Here is a 20,820-nt window from a genome sequence, read left to right on the forward strand (position 1 = left end):
TTTTTAAAGTGGTAATACTAGAAAATAAATGCCTTTTTTTGCCACGAGTAATGGTTGAATTGAATGAGTATATCTATCTGAAAACTTGATGGCTAACAACCTTTCAGCTTATTACAATAAAAACTGATAAGATAGTAATTAAATTAATATTAATCGACACCTAATCTCAAGTTTACAGCTGAAAGTTTAAATGAAAGAAAAAACCAGGAAAAATTAAAAAAAAAATAAAAAGTTCAGTTTAATAACCGTGTGAAACCAATAAGAGATGATGTGGAATTCGGACGAGCAGGCAGTGAAAAGAGGTGCGGCTGTGTGAAATGATAACGATATGATAACCTGCCACATTTTCACTCGAAAGCGGCACTTAAAAAGCTACGTTTGAAGGCATTTATTAGTTCTTCGTGATGTGATGCTTTAACAATCAATAGGTTAAAGAAGGAAGCTTCCCAAAATGTAAAATATCTGATTTTATATTAAATTAATTGAAACCACTGTAGGACGCCATGCCCGTCGTTCAATCCTGATCGCCAGCGTGCATTGTGGACTGTTTTGAGACTTTAAATTCGTGAGAAAAAAGAAATGCATCTTTTCGTATTTTCTGAAAAATTGCGTAAACACATATAACTTTAATTTAAAAGAAGATCATCCAGATAAGTTTCTGAAATAATTGTCGAAAACGAAAAATAATATGGCGCTATCTTCAACTGTTTCATGTGAATTATATTGATTTGAACTGCTTCCATTCTGCCACCGTACCACTGTAGTAATTTTACCCGGTAGTACCTCTATACTGTAACTGCCTTTATTCAAAATACTTGTTATCGAGCTTCACAAGTTTGCAATGTGATCCCTACGATTTTCATAGTATTTTAAAGTATTTATTTTCAAGAATTTCATAAGTACATGAGATTTACGGGATAATTGAATTGAAAACAAAAAGTGAAAAAAATAGTGCACAATGAGCATGAAAAGTATCACAACATTTGAAAATTGGAGAGGGGAACATTTTTTAGGGTAGAAAATAAATTATGCGTAGAATTCTTTTGTTGTGTTCTATAATTTTTTTGGAGTAAAGGTTTTGGTACAAAACCCCTACTTTTTAAATTTTTTTTTTGTGGGAAATTTTAGAAAAAGGGTCGGTGCTGATATATAGTCATAAAATTGTCAAAATATAGAAAAATGTGTGAAAATAGAGATAAGACGTGTTAAACTATGGCATGATAGGGGGTATGGGGAGAATAATTTTTCAGTAATAAAAATCCTGATTTGCATATGTAACTGCGTCCCATAGGCAAATTTCACATTTAAAAATTAAATGACCTAGGTTAATGAAAGAAGAAAAAGGTAATTCTTTCACAACCTTTTTTTACAATTGTACTCATATGTTTGTTTGATGAATTTGAAAAGTATCAAAGAAAAATAGAAAACACTACAATGTCTTAGACAGAAGATTGCACAAAGTTTGCTCCAGGAGATTGTCGTTGAACATTATATTCAATTGGCTGCTGTTGAATATATCCAGTTGGTCCTTGAGTATAAATTACATCTGGAGCATATTGTGGAATTGATTGATTTTGAATATATTGTTGAGTAGTTGGAGTCACCAATGGAACATTTGAATATTGTTGTGGTTGAGTACTGTATTGAGTTACGGATGGAACTGGAGTGAATGACGTTGGATTCACTGGTGTACGGATTGGAGCATTGTAGCTGCAAAAACTCATTTTTGAAGAATTGAATTGAAAAATTTTTCAGTCATTTTTTGAAAATTATATTCTTCTTTCATCAGCAAGCTATAAAACTAGATGCATTTGAAATTGGATATCTGTCGTCTATTCTGACTCTGATAAAGCAAAATTTTCAATCGGTTATTCTTCATTCAAGTTAGAATTTTAAATTGAACTTTACAAAAATTGGTTCTTGTAACATTAAAAAAAATCCCCATTTGCATTCATAACTTTTTTGAAACCCTCTGACAAATGTAGTACTTACTCATAGTTCTGTGTTGGAGCTGGATTATAAGGGAAGTCAGAAGCTGGCTGTTGCTCTCTGAAATACATTTGATCGAAATTGCCCTTCCAATTAAAAAACTGTTAGGTTTATTTTACCTGTATTGTTGTTGTGGTTGATTCCATTGCGCAGAATTCCTCCCAGAATGAAGCCTTTGTTTATCATCACTTCTCATCTAAAAGAGGAAGGTTTTAAACATGTGTATCTTAAAATGACTTTTTGATTCGCTGTGAAATTCAATTTTTTGCAATTATTTTTCATTTCCCTTCACAAAAGAACTTTCAAAAGTCATATAAATATTGCAAGTTCTGTCATATTCCACCTGAGCCGCTGACCTCCTTCTGTCCCATCCGTTCTTTTATTTGTCAAATGCTTCTGTTTCTTTCTTTCTTTCTCTAATTCTCTCTTGATTTTGTTCATCTCTCTCTGTATTTCATTCACATGCAAATACAAACATTGCATGTACATATGAATGATTCCTCTCTCTTTTCTCCTCCGCAACAAATAGGCAAAGCGCATACCAAAATTCTTCGAGCCGTCCATCTTTGTGAAGAGAATGAGAGTGAGAGAAAACATACAAAAGCAAAATTTGGAGAAAAAGAATCGTAATGTCTATGCAGACTGTACAATACTATTGATTAATGGAAGAAAATGAATTGAGGTTTCCAGGTTTACGGGATTTTCCGAGTGTCAGGCTTTAGCTTATAAAAGAGCCTATGCTTATTTTATACAGTAATCAAAAACAGAAAAAAAAACGATATTTGAAATCAACCTATAAATAATTTTGCAGACCTAACCTTCAACATTTAAATTTCAAGAATTCAGTGTAAAGCTGGAATGATTGAAAACCATAATCATTGAATTTGGAAAATCCACAGAATGAGAAAGCTTGATCTTTGAGCTTGATCAGTGGCCAAGTTTTCTCAACTTGGCAACCACGTGAGAAATGAGCCAACCGCTGAGGTCTTTCACTCTATCTTTCCTCAATATTTGAAACCATTTGAGTCATCTCTCAAAAATTGATATTTTTACATCTGTCGAGAGATGTATACAAATATAATCACATGCCCAAAACATTTCATACTATAGTTCTATATAGTTCACTCTTATTTTGGTTGGACGACATACAGTGACAGCAGAACCTTTTCAATTTGAAATGACAGTTTCTATAATTTCAAGCAATGAGGAGCACTTAACAGAATTCCAGGAGTTCTCAAATTATCTTTGAAATTATAATTTAATAAAGACTCACTGATCTCACTACGGCAGCGTAGATTACATAAATGAAAGCGGCGAGAAGCAGAACACCTCCAATGACAATTGCAAAGACCACAGCGATCTGAAATTCATTAAAATATGAAAAAATGAGCATAGATGAAGAAGTTTTTAAAGTTATATTTTTAAAATGTATTTACACTTATGGTGCAAGCTGTTGTTCGAACTGTATGATTCTCTTATGCGGGCTAAAACTATCACTAATGTTTTGAAATGGAAGAGAAAGTGATGTAATACAGTCGCCCAACTTAAAAAAATTCGGAGAATCAACTCAAATTTAATTTAAATTTATTTATTTACTATTTCTTTGACTAGTATTTTGAGAGCAAAAGGTGGAAAACTCTAAACACCTACAAACAAATTAAATTTTTTATTCAGACCTGTGGTCCATTTCCAGCAAATGGTTCATCAAAAGTGTACGCAGGAACATAACCCATTGGGGAATAAGTCAAGAAAGAAAGGAATTGAAAGTCAGAAGGTCCAATGTTTGGACACCTTGACCCAAATAGGAGGGACCTACCACCCAAAATTCAATGAGGATAGGATTTCATTATTTTCTATTTTAGTTTTGAGTTTTCAGAAAGTGAAAAATATTTTTTGAGTTTTTCTGTTAAAAATATTTTTTTGACAAATATTTCTTCAAAAAAACATTTCCAGTCACCAAAAGTGATAAGAACTTTGAAATCAAACATCGGAAATATTAATTCGTTGAAATTTCTTAATAATTTTGAGTCTTGTTTACGGAAATTGAATTTTAGAAATTAAAACTAACTTGGAACTTTTTTTATTTCAGAAATAATATGTAGGATACTTTCTCTCTGTCTACAATAATAATTTCTACTCCCCCATATGTATAATTTCACTTTGCTTTTATGAAATTTCATTATTTTTGGAATCAAAAAGTTGCCGATTATAATTTGTAGTCTACGATAACTATCCAAAAATGGAAGAATATATTGGTTTGTCAGCAGAAAATGTTTAATTACAACAATTCGAAAAACTACCAGGTGTCAAATAAATAATGAGTTTATACTTTCTGAGACTGCAGGTTACTACAGTAACCTCAAAAGAGATGGGATTTGCACTTGAATATGAAGAAAAAAGCAAACCTGATAATTGTACTGATTGTGATTGTACGACATGATGATGAATGAAAAGTTGAGTCACAGTTTTTGCTCTTGCTCTTCAATGATAATAATTAAAACGACGTCCTATACCTCCTTGCGGTGCGGGAGCGGAAAAGAAGTCGGTTGGGAAAGGAGAGTGAAAAAGAGATGAAAAAGAAAAAGAGTGAAGGATTGACTGAGTCAACACTGAAGTTTCGAAGGCACATAAGAAATCAACAAAACATGGGAAGAATGAAGGTGAGAGGAGAACAATTTGGAAGAGAACTACAGTTGCACCTGTTTTGTTTTGGGAAGAACAGCTGGTACAAGAACCGCGAATTCTCCGCTAACCTTTTGGGTTTAAATTATTTTGTGCCTGCGAAAATGAATTTTTTGTGTTGAAAAATACATGTCTACACAACCCGGTGATTTTTTACTTGCAGGCACGTCCTCATGTCTACGTGTTGGCCTACCTGCCTATTGCCTTTTTCTAAATTCTAGTTTATTACAGTTAGTACAGTCAGGCATTTTAATGCTAAAACATTTTTTGAAATGAGATATACATGGAAAAGTATAGGTTCCTTGAATCTGGAATATTGTTTTCCAAGTAGAGTACACATGGCAGGTATTACTGTAGAAGTATTACACTTATGGGAGAACATTGTTGTAATTATTGTTACCCGATTGAACCCAACGCAGTTTTGATATATTTATTTAGTCTCTGAACTATTCAATAATTTCTTCTCAAAACCTTAAAAAAAAAGCATACGAAACAAATAATTCTTGCCAAAATGCAAAATGCAAAGACCTATCTATGCGGCCATGAAAGTGTGAAAATGAAGAAAAGCTGGCAATAATGTGAGGTAAGACTGCACAGTGATAAGAAATAGTGGAGATGAAAAAAAAAGAAAATTAAAACGACAAAAAATATTTCAAGGGAAATTGCCTAAATCGTCAATCTTCCATGATCAATTCCACTATGTTGAGCACTAAAACAAACAGGCTTTCTTCAAAGGTTCAAGTACTTTAGTGCTCTTTCAAACAATTTCATTAAAACCTGTTCATAAGATGTAGTCACGCTCTAATGACTTTTGTTTGTGAATGGCTCCAAAATATAGAGCTTTAAATATTTAGATAAAAAAGTGAACACTTACTTAAAAAGTCATTATTAATTTTAAAAAATTCTATAAGATAATATGGTCTAGAGGATGTACCAACAGAAAAGTTACAGATTTTTCAAAAAAAGAGAAAAGCACGTGCTGAGTGGTATTGTCATATGTATGTGTTTGTTGGCATTGGGTTACAATTCTTATTTTTTCTTCGGTTTTTGATGACACAGTTCGATGCAAAAATATTTGAGTTTTAAGGAGTGGTTTTTTAGTTAATCACAACTTTTTGGTATTGTTAAAGATAAGCCTTCCACGTAGGCAAAAAAATGTATGCCTATTTGTCTACTATGCACCTAGTAGATAGGCATAAATTTACTGGACTCGAGTTTAATTTTTCTTAACGGCATACTTAGTAAAATTCAAAAAAAGCTATATTTGTCATGTAGGCGAGCAGGAAGGAATTTTTATGGCAGTGTGAAAGTCTTACTATTAGTTACTAGCTAACGCCTAAATTATTATACAAGTTCCATTCGAACAGTGTTGGTTGTGGAAAAGCAAATGAGTCACTTCAAAACTTTTGAAAGGTTTAAATATAAGTAAAAAATATGTTGAATGATTCATCCGTAAATGCGGAGTACCTGTTTAACTATAGGCAATTGTGGAATTCAAACTTTGTGAAGGTGAAATTTAGAAAACTCAAAATTATATTTGAGAGCTAATTGCTCAAAATGGTAAATTTCAGAGAAATGACCGTCTTTTTATCAGTAGCCTTATCGTAATCACTTTTTAATTTAGAAGCGACCACTTCTATTTTGAGCCTGCTAAAGCGGTTCATTCTGATATAGCTAATTTTAGTATTTTATAAATTGAATGTGTTCTAGAAATAGACAATTTCTCTCTATTTTCAGTCTAGATGTCATAAAAGTTATCATGAAGTTCGCATCTGCGAAATACCCAATTCAGACATATTTTCACACTACACTGAGCCCATTCAATGAAATAAAAGTAATGCTTTCTTAAACTCTCAAAGTGCCTAGAAAAAAATCAGGTATATCGGGCAAAAATTTGGCCATCCAAGTTTTCTCAGTTGCCAAATTTATAAAATTGTTTAAATCATATTCTCACTAACAAGTGTTTTTGAAACAAATATAGTAATTGCCAAAATTGTATAGTCAAAACAGTTTTGGCAATCGTAAATTTAAATATAGATTTTTGAAATTTTTCGGTCAAGTTGCGGTAAATTGAAAAAATCTTGAAATAGTTTAGGATGTTAAAAATTGAATAGCCATAAAGTATATCTGGAATTTTTTTTCGAATAGTCTCTTATGAATTTTTGACAAAAAATATTTTTTGTCAAAAAATTTTAAAATATTGATAGGTTACTTCTCCTATTATTTATTTAAATTACAACGTTGTTAACTTTGAACTACATTTGGAAATTATGTCTTCCGTGTAAAAATAAAAAAGCAAGTACCAACTGAAAGAGCACAATTTATTTAGAGAAAAAGGTCTAACCTTTCTAACCTTTCTCTTTCTCCCGAACACATAGACAAACAAAACGAAAGCTTCTTCTCTTCACTTGCTCAATTGTAAATATACTCTCATGTAGACCAGACCTTGAGACTTTTCCATGTAAATATACACATTTTACGGCAAAATTTCGTTTGGTGCTAGAGTAACACACTGTTTGATAACAGATTTTCCCTCATTCTTGAAACATTGATTTTCTCGGTCAACCAGGTCATGTGAAACAAATAAAGAAAACTGGATGGAGGAGAGACGAGAAAAAATAAAATGGGAAAATGTGAAAAAAAGAAAGACAAATAAACAAATATATCGGAAAAATATTGGCATACGGCGCCAAAAATTATGTAAATTTCGAGAAGACAACGAATTTCTCCACAAAAAAAGGTTTCGGTAAGATGTTGGAAGACAGTTTCTATGAAATTTCACCTAGATATCAGACTTATCAGTGGTAGTTGCTCTATCCGTAAGGCTTTCCATTGTAGGCAGACATATTTTCAGGCTAATGTGCCTGCCTGCTTATTGCCTACCCTACTGTTTTCACTCTGTATATTATTAAATTTATCATTCCAATAAGTGGGTTGAAAGTTCAAACGAGAACAAAATAACTGTGCTCACGAGGCAGGATCCTTGAAAGCAATAAACATTCATTATGAATGTCCTACTCTCTGGAAAAATGTTATAGGTATACCTATAGGCACGGGTGCAAAATCTTAATGGGGATCACTCTAAAAAAATTTAGTTGTCACGGAGTCGGTTCAGAAAAGTTTCAATTTTCTCCACATGAGCAAAACCGAGCATCATTTCGCTCCTCCTTGGCTTTTTTTGGAAATTATGTCTTCCGTGTAAAAATAAAAAAGCAAGTACCAATTGAAAGAGCATAATTTTAGAGATACATCAACAAAAAAAGGTTGGCAAACTTTGGAAATTGTAAAAGTTCACAAAAAATTTGGCAACATTTTCTATCTATGTCAAAAAATATTGATAATATCAACTTTCAATCGAAAAAATTGGTAGATTACTTTAATTTTGAAATAAGATTTTATATAAATCTATACAAAAAACAATATATTTTTTATGTCGGGAGGGTGTGATGATAAGTTGATAATTAGCAAACAGAGCATGGCGGGAAGAGGTACGATTGATTACATTGAGCCATTTGAAGAGACAGAGAGTGATAAGAAAATGGGTGGAGCTCAACATTTTGTTGGGATACAAGGAATAACATCGAGGTAAACGTAGTTTTTTGAAAAATTCATGGAATTTTCATATTAAATTTTTCTTGTTTATTACTGATTAAGACACCGGTCGACACCTTGTACCTTGGATATATTTATCAAGTTTCCAATAGAGCACAATCCAAACTTTTAAATAATATCAATTCGATTCGTCGTTGGTAAGCAAAATAAAATGGAAAAATGTATTTTATTGCTTTTCGTCATCGCAAATTCATTGATATAGATTTACGACCGGCACGGGGCACAGTAGCAAACCGATAAAACTGCTCTCATCGGCCGATCAATCAGATAATAGTTTTTGTCATCAACAAATTACGGGGGGGGGGGGAAGAGTTGAGGTGCAATTTTTTTGGAGAGGAATTTAATTGACTATATTTAAAATTTGAAGATTATCATTATACATACTATGATTATATTGATGTGTTGGAAAAATGCCCACTTTTTGCAACAAGGATCTTTTTGTCAAAGTATCCAAGTTTTGGTATCATAATCTTTCAAAATTGTTCATTGAATGCATGTTGGACTGCTCAAAATAGATTGTACCTTTAATTTCTTAAAAGTGGAATAGTCTAAAATTCTGGCAGAAGGGAATGAGCATGGCTTCTCATTTTGGAAGAAATTATGATTATTATTTTGTAAATGAATTTTTTTCTATTTTCAGAGAAATCATTTTGTGAAGCAGGTGAAGTGTTTTCGAATTTTGCATCCAATTGACTGTCACCGAAATGATTTTGCGCAAAAAAAAAGAAAGATTCGTTGTCATATCAGCATATGGATATGAAATATTGTACAAATAGAAATAGTTTGAAAATTGTTGAATCATATTGATGTAGTTCTATTTATTTGCTTACGTGGTTATCAACTTTTTCATGGAACAAGAAAAATAACGTTTATGAATGCAATATTTGAAAGTTTAAAGTAACACATTTCATTCATGATTGTTGATACAGTGTGTTTAGTATTTATCTTAATATTAACTTAAACCAATTTACGGACGGAGCCTATTTTGCAAGTTGGTGGCGTTTCAAATAATATTGTTGAAAATTGAAATGGAAATGAGTGGTCACAAGAAAAATGTACTGCCAAAATTTAGCAATCGATCCTTAAACGACGTTTTTCGGCATGCTTCTTTTTGCATTTAGCATTCGAAATGTTCATCAAGCTGTAAAATTACGGTACTTGGTCTCGAAACGAGAAATGTTTCCCAACTGCGACAATGCTTGCGCCTTTAATGAGTCACTGTAGTTTCAAAGTTTCGTTTCATCGTTCTTTTTAAAGGCGCACTTTTTTATTTAACAAAAACGTGACGTGTCAAGATCCAGTACCGTAGTTTTTTGGTAAAATGTCGCGTCTGGGTATTGCAGGCTCAAAAACAACATTCCTTTTAGATAATACATTCTGACTCACTTTTTTGACCTGTTCCAAACTCGGGGTTAAGAAAGTTTTCTCACAATGAAATAGCATGCACCATGTACTAAATATGAAAAAAAGCGGGAAATGGTATACGGTTGAGTCATAGCTCCAACTTTCCCCCACTTCTCTTCTTTTGAAGCGAGCAATGAAAGAAAACCTGAGTCATCACGAATGTTTGTGATGAGAAGAAAAAACGGGAAATTTAGAAAAACTTCCAAGGTAGGCAAAAATATGAAAATTTATTGGGACTGGAACTGAATTTTACAACAAATGATGAGACCGTAAATCAATAGAGTTAGAGATCATGCAATAAAACGATTTTTCTTGAAAAATTGGAAGAACTTTTCCTAAATACAAAATTTCACAGTGGAAAATACCATAATTATTATCGAGTAGAAAATAGCTCAATTTGGAAGAATCGGAGAAAGAAGTTGATTCATAGCGGGCATTGGTGAATTCACAAGGCGTGGAGATTTCTCTGGCGGAGACGCATTTGACACTGTTTCATCAGAAATTCCACGTTTCTGTGTGTTCGGTTCCATGAGGATAAGACGATTGATGGTATTACGTGCTTGCTCGGACAAGGACTGAAAATTTAATTTTAATAATGAAATTGTTGATTTGAGAGTAAAAACATTCCTATGTTAAATTGTGTTGCGGACTTTTCTTAATTTTTCTCCGGTTTCTCTCAGAAACTGGAGAAAATTTTTTGAAAAATAAAAATGATGAAAACTTATCAAAAATCGAAGAAAACCCCGTAACAACAAGGAGTTAGAAACTACAGTACTGCTTAAAGGCGCACTGCCCTTAATTCAAAAAAGATTGGTCGCTTCGAGACCGGGACCAATACCCGGAAAATTGGGGAAAGTTTGAAAACATAAATTTATAAATTACCTCAATAGCCTTTTCATGGGTAGTGCCTCAAAGCGGCGAAAAGGTGGAAACATTTCTCTCCCCCAAGCTCGCTTGTGCCTGGAGTTGGTCACCAGGTAGGAGAGAAGTAGGCTAAACGACCCAAACTGCCATACGTCCTGATCGGTAGCAGCGTCCAATGCTCCCGTTCTTGACGGCCTCCCCCAGGTCTTGGCGACGTCCGTGCTCCGGCAATCTGGCTTGGCCTAGTAAGTCAGCCCAGTAGGACACCAAAAATTACTAAAAACTCAAAAACCAAAGAAAAAACCGATGGATCTACAACCCGGCAATCAAGTTCACTAGGGCCACGGTCTTCGCCCTTGAGGACTGCCGGGGGCCAACTACGAAAGACCACCAGATCGGAATTAAAGAAGAGCGAATTCCACCTTGGCACATGGAACACCCAATCTCTGCTCGGTCCTAGACTCGCATCAGGGGTTGAATACCTCAAAAATTCCACATGACACGTCGTCAATCTCCAAGAGACGCGCTTCTTCTCCATGCCTTCCATCGATCAACCTGAATACCAACTGCTCTAAAAACCAACAACAAAGACTTGGGACTGGGCTTTTTCGTAAAGAAATGCCATGAACTAGAAGTCATCAACGTCTCGTGGATTGGCGGAGGCATTGCTTCTCTTGAACTGGAATTCAGAAAAGTCAAGATCATGGTTCTCAATGTCTATGCTCCAGTTTGCAAAAGTCGGTCCGAAAACGACGCAAAGCGCTTCTTCGAGAGACTCCGGGCTGAATACTTCCAACTCAGGAAATCTTTCAAAGGACCAATCGTTCTCGGAGGAGACTTCAACGCCGCCACCTCATGCTCTACCAACGATGAACTGGCTCCCTGGATCTGCGGGAACGTCTTCGGAAATTCCAACAACCACGGAGACTTCTTCTTCAATTTCCTTGCATCCACTCGTCTCTTCCAGCTGAACTCAAGATTCCCTAAAAGACTCGCGAAAAGGTGGACATTTGCAGGAAAGAAGGCTGTTGGGAGGACGGAAATCGACTTCTTCATCTCATCCAGGATCGATCTCGTGAAGGATGTCAGCACATTCTCCAATCTCCACAATCTCAGTGATCACCGTCTTATCCGTTCGAGATGGGCTATTTCAGTAAAATCCGAACGCGACCACGCCTTCAAGTCAAGGAGACTGCCATCCACTGGTAAGGAGAGAGACTGTACTCTCTACGAAGACGCCATCAAAGATCTGAGTAATCACGCAACCTTCGGTTCGTACGACTCCTTCGTCAAGACTCTCCGACAAGGATTGGTTCCGCTTCCCGCCCATAAACCGCAAAAATTCAGCCAAAGGACTAACATGATTCTGCAAGAAAGGAGATCAGTCCTTGAATCCTCCGCTCCAGATACTGCCAAGCTCCGTAAACTGTCTCAAGAAGCAAGGAAATCGATAACGGAATATCTCACTCAAAAGTACGACTCGATTCTTGAAGCTTGCCGGAAGAAAATATCTTCAAAAATCTTGAAGAAATCCATCCCTGCCGAAATCCCCTTGCAATATCTCGAAAGGCCTGACGGATCTCTCACGGCCAACCGCATCGAAATCCGAAAAATCGTCGAATCTCACTTCAAGGCACTATACGAGGCTCCCACGAGCTCTCCACGTCAACCACAAATCCTAATCCTCCGAGTCTTGATCCCATCCCAGCCATTCTCAAGAGCGAAGTACGTCTGGAGATCAGAAAACTCAAGACCAAATCTGCTCCAGGTCTCGATAATGTGGATGCGGCGATGCTCAAAAATGGAGGCGACACTGTAGTGGACTCAGTAACTGCTCTGTTCAACAACATCCTCCAACACAACAAGGTCCCTGATCTTTGGAAAATATCGGATGTCAAGCTGATCCCGAAAAAGGCTAAAGCCACTAAGATCAAAGACTTCCGACCAATCTCGCTCCTCCCAATCCTGAGCAAAATGTTCTCGAGCATTCTGACCAGAAGGCTGACACCAACCTTGGAGAGCTACCTGGACGAAAGTCAAAACGGCTTTAGGAAAGGGAGATGCTGTGCTGACAACATTCAAAGCCTCACCATGCTCATCGAAAAGTGCAACGAATTCCAGCTCCCACTCCTTCTTCTTTTCATCGACTACCAGACGGCTTTCGACAAAATCGGACACTCGGCTGTGGTTTCCAGCCTCGAGAAAGCAGGAGCCGATCCCGCCATGCGCAAGATGATTCAGGAAATGATGGATGGAGGACAAGCCGAGATCACAGTGCACGATAAGAAGCTCAAAGTCAACCTCTGCACCGGGGTTCGTCAAGGAGACTCAGCTTCCCCAGCTCTTTTCAGTGCTGCTCTCCAAGCTATTCTGACGGATTGCGACAACGAGTTCGCGGGAGTTGGCATCAATGTGGAAGGTAGACACATAAGAAGACTGGAATTTGCGGATGATGTAGTCCTGATATGCTCCACACCGGGAGAAGTTCAAGAACGACTGGAAATTTTGGACCGAATAAGCTCAAATTACGGACTCAAGATCAATCAGTCAAAGACTGTTCTTCTGAAGAACAAGTTTTGCCGGAGCCAAGACGTCCTTTTCAACGGATCCCCCATCATTCCCGTGCCAGGTTGTCGCTATCTGGGGCGCTGGATCGACATATCTGGCTCAATTGACGAAGAAATCTCGAGGCGAATAAGAGCTGGTTGGGGTGCTCTGGTTGGAATCAAAGAAGTCTTGAGAATCATGCCAAACAAGGAAAGAATAATCCTCTTCAAGCAAAATGTGCTACCAGCTCTCCTGTATGCTAGTGAAACTTGGACTTGTAATGCTGGATCCACGCTGAGACTCAAAAGAACTGTCTCCGGTCTCATCGACGCTGCAGAAATTCGAGGCTGGAACTTCAACTTGGATCGTTACCTCCTTGCAAAACAATCAAGATTTACAGGACACATTCTACGGAGAGATCCAAACCGATGGACAAAAATCTGCACGGAATGGGACCCGAGCCACAACAAAAATTGGAAACGGGCCGTTGGAGGACAGAAGAAAAGATGGGCAAAGGACATCGACGAAGAATACGCAAAATTCCACCATAATTCCGCCATGTCGGGACAAGTCGTCGTTGGGAGAAGAAGACTAGGAATGCTCACACCGAAGGTCCCATGGCTGTCCATCGCACGCACCGACCGTGAAAAATGGAAAGAGTTTGTCCGCAGTTGCCTCGCAACTTGAACCCAACGGACATCAAAGTATCAAAGTAAGTATCAAAAAAGATTGGTCGCTTCGAGACCGGGACCAATACCCGGAAAATTGGGGAAAGTTTGAAAACATAAATTTATAAATTACCTCAATAGCCTTATCAAATACTTTTCTATAATTCCGAGCGAGTTGTTCAATATTAATAGTACTTTCTTTCTTGTCGTCAAAGTACAAAACAATCATGTTTCTGTTGCAAGTCAATCGAAATCCGTCTGATGATGGATATGGATGTTCCGACATAATTCTGAAATAATACACAGAAATTAAATTTTTTTTCCGCGCTGTGTTTACCTTTTTGCTTCACGCAACGTCTTTTGAATAATTTCAGCATTGAATCCAATGTATTGCTTCAATTTAAGCCATTTCTTATGATCCATTTCCGAACTTTTTTTGTTCATTCGATGAATTTTCTTTGTTTTTCCGTGTCGTTGTTCAAACATTTCGGCAGAACTATTCGAATCAACTTCAAAGCATACATAGTATCTCTGATCTACTTCAGAATCATCGTCGGGCATATATCCAAATTTTTGAACGACAATTTTAAGATTTGGAAGGTTGAATCTGAATTATCTTATACACTGTTTTTTTCCAAATGAAAAAACAAGATAAGAAATAAATGTTTTACCCAATATCTCTGAGAACATCCACAACGGTATTGATTACTTGCTCTTCTGAAGCCCGTTTCAGCGTCTCTCCTTCGATTTTCAGATTATCTAACATATAATCTTTCCATGTAGTTGAGGGATGTGGTGGCATCAGAAAAAATTATTTGTCATTAATTTTTGGAATTAGGAAATAATTAAAATATAAAAACTAGAATAGTAGAACACTAGAAATTCACGTGAGCTCGTATAAAAAATTATTTTAATTTCTACATTTTCATTGATAGACCAAAAGTTTGATGATAATTTGTTAGAAAAATGATAAGGTGAAATGGATAAGGACGATAAAAGTCTAGGGGAATCTAGTTCAGTGAAACTGAATTGGTAATTTCTTAATGAAACATGAAATATTCTAGATAAAGTTCCAAAAATTATACAAATAATGGGAAAATACTCAGAAAAGGAAATTTTACACATATTTCAAGAAAAGTGAGGTTAAAATTACAGCGAAATTTGAATTTTAAAAAAGTAGGACCGTAATATTTTTTTGTGGATTTTCACATGTTTTCAGTGGGAAGTTTTTGAGAAGTTTGAATGATTGAAAATTGAATTAAAAGAAACCTGATTAATAAATGGGGAAAAGGCAATTACGGGGAGCTGAAAGATGGGAAGAAGTGAGAAATTATACCAACCAGTGGTCAAAGCATAGGAAAAAACTTAAAGGAGATAAAATATAAAATTACATACAAATTATACAGAAATAGATACAAATCAAATATCATCCATGTCAAAAGTTCCAAAATCGTCAGAATCCTTCGATCGTTCTCGTCCATTCTGAACTTTTTTGTCCTTTTGAGATGATTTTGTGGAAGATGTTGGTAGAGGGGCAGACGCTGGTGGTGTCTTCTTCTTTTTCAAAGATTTGCCGCCAGTGGCTCCAGTGGAAGACGATGATCCAGAACCGTTTCGAGCAAATGGAGTTGACGATTCGGTGTCGAAAAATTCTTCAATAAGATCATCATTTTTTGGAGACTTCTTTTTCGTGCTGTCGTCATCACTTGAAATATCACGCATAGCATCAGCAATTGAGGCAATGTACTGAAATATTGTAGGTAATTGTTTAGTTATTAATTTTGGTTTATAAAAATGTTCCTTTTTACTTAATTCTGAATTTGTTTGTTAATTTTCTAAACTATTTTTCGATCTAAAACCTACATCTCCATTTGTGGCACTACTATATCCACCAATTACTGGTTGATCAGATCCTTGATCGATGCTGTACGAGTTGGCAGATGTGTAACTACCGCATTCAATTCTTGTTGCATCAGCGGGAATAGTTTTCATGGCTGCAAATATAAGGTTGTTTTGATAAAATTCACCCACTAAATCTTCCAACTCACTTATATTCACTGCCTCAGATCCAACAAGGACTGGAATCGACTTGAATGAAGCATTGGATCCTTTATTACCAGGAGACATCAGACTCGGTTGATCATCTTCTCGATATTCAAACAACTCGAACTGTGGTCCTTGCCAAATCCAACGGTGTGGTGGTAGATACGTTCGTGTTTCCACGTGAGGTGTCCAAACATCCTCGTCGCCAATCCTCTTTGCTGGTACAGTCTCTACTGTAGCAAAAGCCATTAGTGGAGAAGCAGAAGGCATTGGGGCATGCATATCTGCATTGTTCTTGGTCCTCTGAAGAATCCAACCACCGACAGGAGCAACACTTATTTGAGGAGAAGCTTCCATGTTAGTTTCACCCTCTTTTCGGAGAGATTTGATATCATGTTGTGTAACAATGACTCCTTGAGCTGGATCAACTTTTGCAATGACTAGAGACATTGACATCAGCATTTTGGTAGTTTTCGCCGTTTTTGTGCTAGTTGTCGAGTTATAACTCTTCATCCTGAACATCACTGACATTCTAGAAACTTCCAAGCGTCGCCTTGCAGCTACTGCAGGTGAAGACGAAGCTTGAGCAGCTGGATAGGAGAAACTTGTCATGTCAGCAGCCCATGCACTTAAATCTTCTTTCGTGTATCGAGAGTCCTTGATTTTCTCAGTAGCGACAAGAAGTAGTGGTGGTGGGAATGGTCCGACTCTGGAGTTCCCATTGGTCTTGGCCAGGGTTGGAGAGTTTACGGCGATTGGATGTTCTTTTGTATAGGAGCAAGAATCAGCCATTGCTCTGTGTTTGCTGGGTCCGATTGATGCAGTAACATCTGCTGCATCGGTTAATCCAGCAGACCTATGAAATCTTGATTCTTTGTTCACAAAAGTATCTCCATGTGTTCTTTGATTAGGTTTTCCTCCAAACGGACAAACTGCGAAAACGTGAGTTGTTGCGTGATTCGTAGTAATTGCCAACCAACGGCAATCTTCGGAAAATGCTGTGGATACAACTTTTGCAGGGGTGCTACCGCGATTCAGCTTGTACAAATGTTGAACTGCGGCCAATGAAGATGATGTAGCATGTGGCATCAGAAGGAATATATTGAAAACGTTAGCATTCGCGTCGGCAGAAAGAACCAATCGTTGATCAGGTGAAAATGCAATATATGAAATAGGATCGACATGTGCTACATAGTGACACATAACGCCATCTGATTCATCTTCTCCGGAGACTGCCAGATTGAGAACAGTGATTACTCCTTGTGGCTGATTAGCCTTCGTAGAACTTCCCGATCCTGCACCAACTGATTCACTGATTGTCTTGACGCTACGACTGAAGTACTAAAACAAAAACGTTTTTAAGCATTGGTTAGAATCAGCAACTTACGCTCATTGCAGTATAAATATGATCGGTATACTTCTCACTACTTGTTGCCTCAACTTCAGCGGCAAGTCCTCCACTACTTTGCAGATTCAAGTCGAGCTGAAAATGAATGATAATTATTCTATCAAATGCGACTTTTAAAATAAATCAAAAGTATTAATTAAAATTTTAAAAACCTACACTAGTGTCAGCATATGCCAAAAGTTGGCAAGACAGGGAAAGTGCTGGCGGACTGTTTTCGCAGGATGGTGCAGTTCGAATGGTCCTAACTTCATTGAATGTTAGAATGTCATAGGCATACGCCATATTTGCAAGAGAGACGACCAAAAATTGATCTGACACATTAACAGCACAAACTGGCTCTTCGAACTTGATTTTATGAACTTCTCGTCCAGTTAACAATGAGATGATGGTGACCGAGCAGTACTGTCGATCAGGGTGATGAGAAGAAGCATCAACCATTGCAATAAGTGGACGGGAATCGGCGAATGAATCTTTCTTTCCACGGAGTTTAAGATTATTTGGAAGCACTTTCAAAGCTCTCACGGGTCCTTGTCTTTCTGATAGAACCTCTTCGAATTCGCCGCTTTGCTGAAATTCCATCTAATCACGGTAGGAATTTATGTTTATCAATTGATTTATGTATGATACAGAAACAGAAAAGTTTCCGTTCTATTTCACAATTAAATAAATATTTAGAAACTTACACTCATCGTCCAGATTTGATATCCTCGACATAATCCAACAATCAGCACTTCAAGCCTTTCATTCGGTTCTCCTGCTTTCTCCACAGATGTTAATTGCACCCATTCGGCCTTTTCAGCAGTTATTTGTGAACTTTGTGTCTGTCCCTTTGACATTCCCATCGCAACTAAATCAACCACTTGATTGGCGAGAGTTTGTTGTTCTACAGCAGATTGTCGAACGACTTGTCCCTTGATATAAGAAACTGAGTTGGTTCTTGGCTTTGTCATTATCGTATTCATTGACGGAATTGGTGGTGGTGCTGATCTCTGATGTGGTTTTCTTGGAGGTGCAGCTGGAGCATCGTCAAGTGACATATCGACAAGCATTTCTTCAGCTTGTAAAGAATCCTGTTCAACTGCTGTTTGGGACGGTGGGGATGTTGGAGGAGACGTTGTGGTCCTATTGACCACTGGAACGGCGTCCTCGTCTTCTTCCGGCGAATCCTTCACATTCTCAATTAAAAAATTATGACGGGTTATCGAGTGTTAATATTATAAAAAAATTTCAAAAAGTTTAAACGTCCTTGTTGAGAATTTAAATTTCAACCAGACTACCACATTTAGAGAGACGATTCTTTTTTCAGTTTTAAATTCTACAAAATTTTTCAAACATGAAATCAGAAACATACCGGTCTGCTACTCAAACTACTCTTATCCGAAGAGCTGAAATCCAAAAGATCCCCGCTAATGTTTTTTTCTTTTTCGATGGTCGGAGCCACCGTTTCTTCTACTTTTTCTTTGTCTTCTTCTCGATTCTTCTCTACTACTTCTTCTAAAACTTCTGGTTTTGGGTCCTTCTTGATGGGGTTTTCCTGGAAATTTATAAATTTTGAGATGGAAATGGTTTTATGGAAATTAGTCTCGCAAAGTTAATCAAAAGACGTAAATTGGTTTTATTTTTTGTTCACACTTCAAATTGAGAAAAAACAGCATATGGGAATAGATGATGTGTTATAATTAACATTGAACGTGTACACTCAAAATAATAAAACTGCGTGGCGTGTACTGCAGAAAACCTAATATTTAGGCCCCGCCTTTTAATCGTCCACTCACGGGGAAAAGACAAAAATAGGGGAGGGGGGGGGGGACAGCTCGCCACGCCAACAGTGAGAAAAATAGTGTGGTGCGCGGACCTCGAATGATGTCGGCGGCTGATATTGCCTGGGGTACGGCTTTTTGCGTTTTCCCCGTGAGTGGACGATTAAAAGGCGGGGTCTAAATATTAGGTTTTCTGCAGTACACGCCACGGAGTTTTATTATTTTGAGTGTATGTGTTAGGGTCAGTGGTCACCTGATGATGAAATGAAAGTCAAACCGATAGAGGAGTGCCAATCAAGTGGAGAAGAAAAGAAAGAAAATATTGGAAAATTTCATGAAATCGTGAGTGAGACGCAGACACTGTTATGGTGCTTTCACAATGTGTTGAAATTGTGCAAAACAGGTGGAAGAAATATTAATTTTTGACAAAAAAAGTAAAATATATTTGTGTATTTTTCAAATTTACCTAGATTCAAAAATCATTTGAAATGACGTATACCTAATATTTTTTATTTTGCGACGAGAAAAAACTAAAAGTTATCTTATGTTTGATACTATGTATACATTCGTATGCAGAAGCCAAAGATACGTTAACCGGCCTTGACACGACTCGTTGCTACGGAATTTTTTATCGAATTTGTAAGAAAAACTATAAAAAATTTATGTAAACTCCACACATCGAAAGTTTGGAATTACAGTACTATTTAAAGGCTCACATTCAACAAAAACTTGTCGTGTCCAGACCCAGTACCGTTTTTTGGCACGAATTTTCGCGTCTGGGTAGTACTATAAGAAAAACATTCGTTAGCGTTCCGAATCTATTAAGATTTTATCTATCTTTGAAAATAATTGCATAGTTTCGATGTTTGCAGCGCTTTAGAAAACGGAAAAATCCGTTAAACGGTTTTTTAAAGGAGATTTTTTGAAATTCGATTTTTTTAACTTTTAGTTTTGAAAAATCATTATGAAGTAACACTTTACCGGCTGTTCCTCTTCTGGTAGCGGTTGTGGCTGTGTTTGTTGATGTTGCTGTTGAGGGCGTTGATGATTCTTCTTGTTCTTCTTTTTCGGGCCCCCAACAGAGTTCGCGTTTGGCGGCATCTTCTTCGAACTGTGCAGATTATCGATTTGTTCAGAAAATGTGGTGAAGAACAGAACACAAACAGGAACAGATAGGATAGAACGAATGAGAAGAGAGGACAACAAAAAAAAGAGAAAAAATAATCAATAGGAAGATGTGAGAAGATAAAACAACAGAGATTTTGTTTTTCTCAAACTTTCAGGTAGATCAACGATCTATGAGTGTCTGATCCGACAAAGGTGCATTGTTACCAGTGACAGAAAAGCGGCAGAAGAATCGAAATCATGCCCTTCTCTTTCTCTCTTTTCACTTCTCACGTGTGCTAGACATGACATGGGGAGAAAACGACAGAAACTGCAGTTGGTCACGAGGGACTAGAGGGAACAGGCGACGCAGAGAAATGGAGGGAGTTGTGAGGAGGATGGAGAAGAAGGCTTCCATGAGCACCACACTTCTCGCATCTTTTTTGCTGATTTTTCTCACTCCAACTATTTTTCTTTTTTCTTATTTCTTATTGAACTTGACTAGACATCAATCGATTTTTTTAAATGCTCACTGCTCATTTTCTAACTAATGCTTCAATATATTTTCTGAACGAATTCATGGATGCAGAAGTACCAAAGTGTTCATATATTTCTAGCTAAATAATATATAACTTTTGAGTACTATAATAATCTCATATTTCAAAATGATTCATAAGTAAAAGTTTTATCAAAATATGCTAAATAAACTTCTTATAACTACGTTTTCATCTATTAAACT

The 20,820-nt window shown here is 36.7% G+C and overlaps 3 protein-coding genes across 6 annotated transcripts; all 3 read right to left on the reverse strand.

Annotated features, from left to right (window-relative positions):
* Nucleotides 1-863: 863 nt before the first annotated feature.
* On the reverse strand, nt 864-4,470 carry F56C9.8 (uncharacterized protein). Its single transcript, NM_066212.5, has 5 exons — nt 4,395-4,470; nt 3,263-3,349; nt 2,109-2,185; nt 1,993-2,049; nt 864-1,710 (listed from the first exon to the last, which is right to left on the reverse strand). The coding sequence occupies exons 1-5, from the start codon at nt 4,425-4,427 to the stop codon at nt 1,440-1,442; spliced, it is 525 nt and encodes a 174-aa protein (NP_498613.2). The 5' UTR covers nt 4,428-4,470; the 3' UTR covers nt 864-1,439.
* A 5,430-nt stretch (nt 4,471-9,900) lies between these two features.
* On the reverse strand, nt 9,901-14,568 carry lab-2 (Long Arms of the Bivalent protein; the record flags this gene model as incomplete). The annotated part of the gene is made up of 4 exons (NM_171189.8): nt 9,901-10,262; nt 13,900-14,056; nt 14,104-14,373; nt 14,438-14,568. 4 exons carry the CDS (start codon nt 14,566-14,568, stop codon nt 10,080-10,082), a joined length of 741 nt encoding a protein of 246 aa, NP_741221.1. The 3' UTR covers nt 9,901-10,079.
* Nucleotides 14,569-14,665: 97 nt separating this feature from the next.
* Nucleotides 14,666-20,277, reverse strand: F56C9.10 (BCAS3 WD40 domain-containing protein). Of its 4 annotated transcripts, none has more exons than NM_171190.6 (8): nt 19,959-20,154; nt 18,569-18,751; nt 17,901-18,383; nt 17,374-17,784; nt 17,197-17,292; nt 15,815-17,150; nt 15,630-15,760; nt 14,666-15,512 (listed from the first exon to the last, which is right to left on the reverse strand). In NM_171190.6, the coding sequence occupies exons 1-8, from the start codon at nt 20,076-20,078 to the stop codon at nt 15,186-15,188; spliced, it is 3,087 nt and encodes a 1,028-aa protein (NP_741222.1). In that variant the 5' UTR covers nt 20,079-20,154; the 3' UTR covers nt 14,666-15,185. The 4 variants fall into 4 exon arrangements, with proteins under 4 accessions (NP_741222.1, NP_001360482.1, NP_001360481.1 ...); NM_001372620.3 differs by having other exon boundaries at nt 14,674-15,512; nt 17,374-17,796; nt 17,901-18,392; nt 19,959-20,277; NM_001372619.3 differs by having other exon boundaries at nt 14,674-15,512; nt 17,374-17,796; nt 19,959-20,090.
* Between the last annotated feature and the right edge of the window lie 543 nt (nt 20,278-20,820).

The sequence above is a fragment of the Caenorhabditis elegans genome, chromosome III, assembly GCF_000002985.6.
Source record: "Caenorhabditis elegans chromosome III".
Taxonomy (NCBI): domain Eukaryota; kingdom Metazoa; phylum Nematoda; class Chromadorea; order Rhabditida; family Rhabditidae; genus Caenorhabditis; species Caenorhabditis elegans.

Excerpts from the sequence above, each read along its gene's own strand:
- F56C9.8 (NM_066212.5), bottom strand. The coding sequence starts at position 4,427 with ATGTCGTACAATCACAATCAGTACAATTATCAG. Across the intron at positions 3,350-4,394 it reads ACAATCAGTACAATTATCAG|ATCGCTGTGGTCTTTGCAAT; the intron begins GTTTGCTTTTTT and ends AATGAATTTCAG. Across the intron at positions 2,050-2,108 it reads CAACCACAACAACAATACAG|AGAGCAACAGCCAGCTTCTG; the intron begins GTAAAATAAACC and ends AATGTATTTCAG.
- F56C9.10 (NM_001372620.3), bottom strand. The coding sequence starts at position 20,078 with ATGCCGCCAAACGCGAACTCTGTTGGGGGCCCGAAAAAGAAGAACAAG. Across the intron at positions 17,797-17,900 it reads ATCAAATCTGGACGATGAGT|ATGGAATTTCAGCAAAGCGG; the intron begins GTAAGTTTCTAA and ends TACCGTGATTAG. Across the intron at positions 15,761-15,814 it reads ATCTGAGGCAGTGAATATAA|CCATGAAAACTATTCCCGCT; the intron begins GTGAGTTGGAAG and ends TTATATTTGCAG.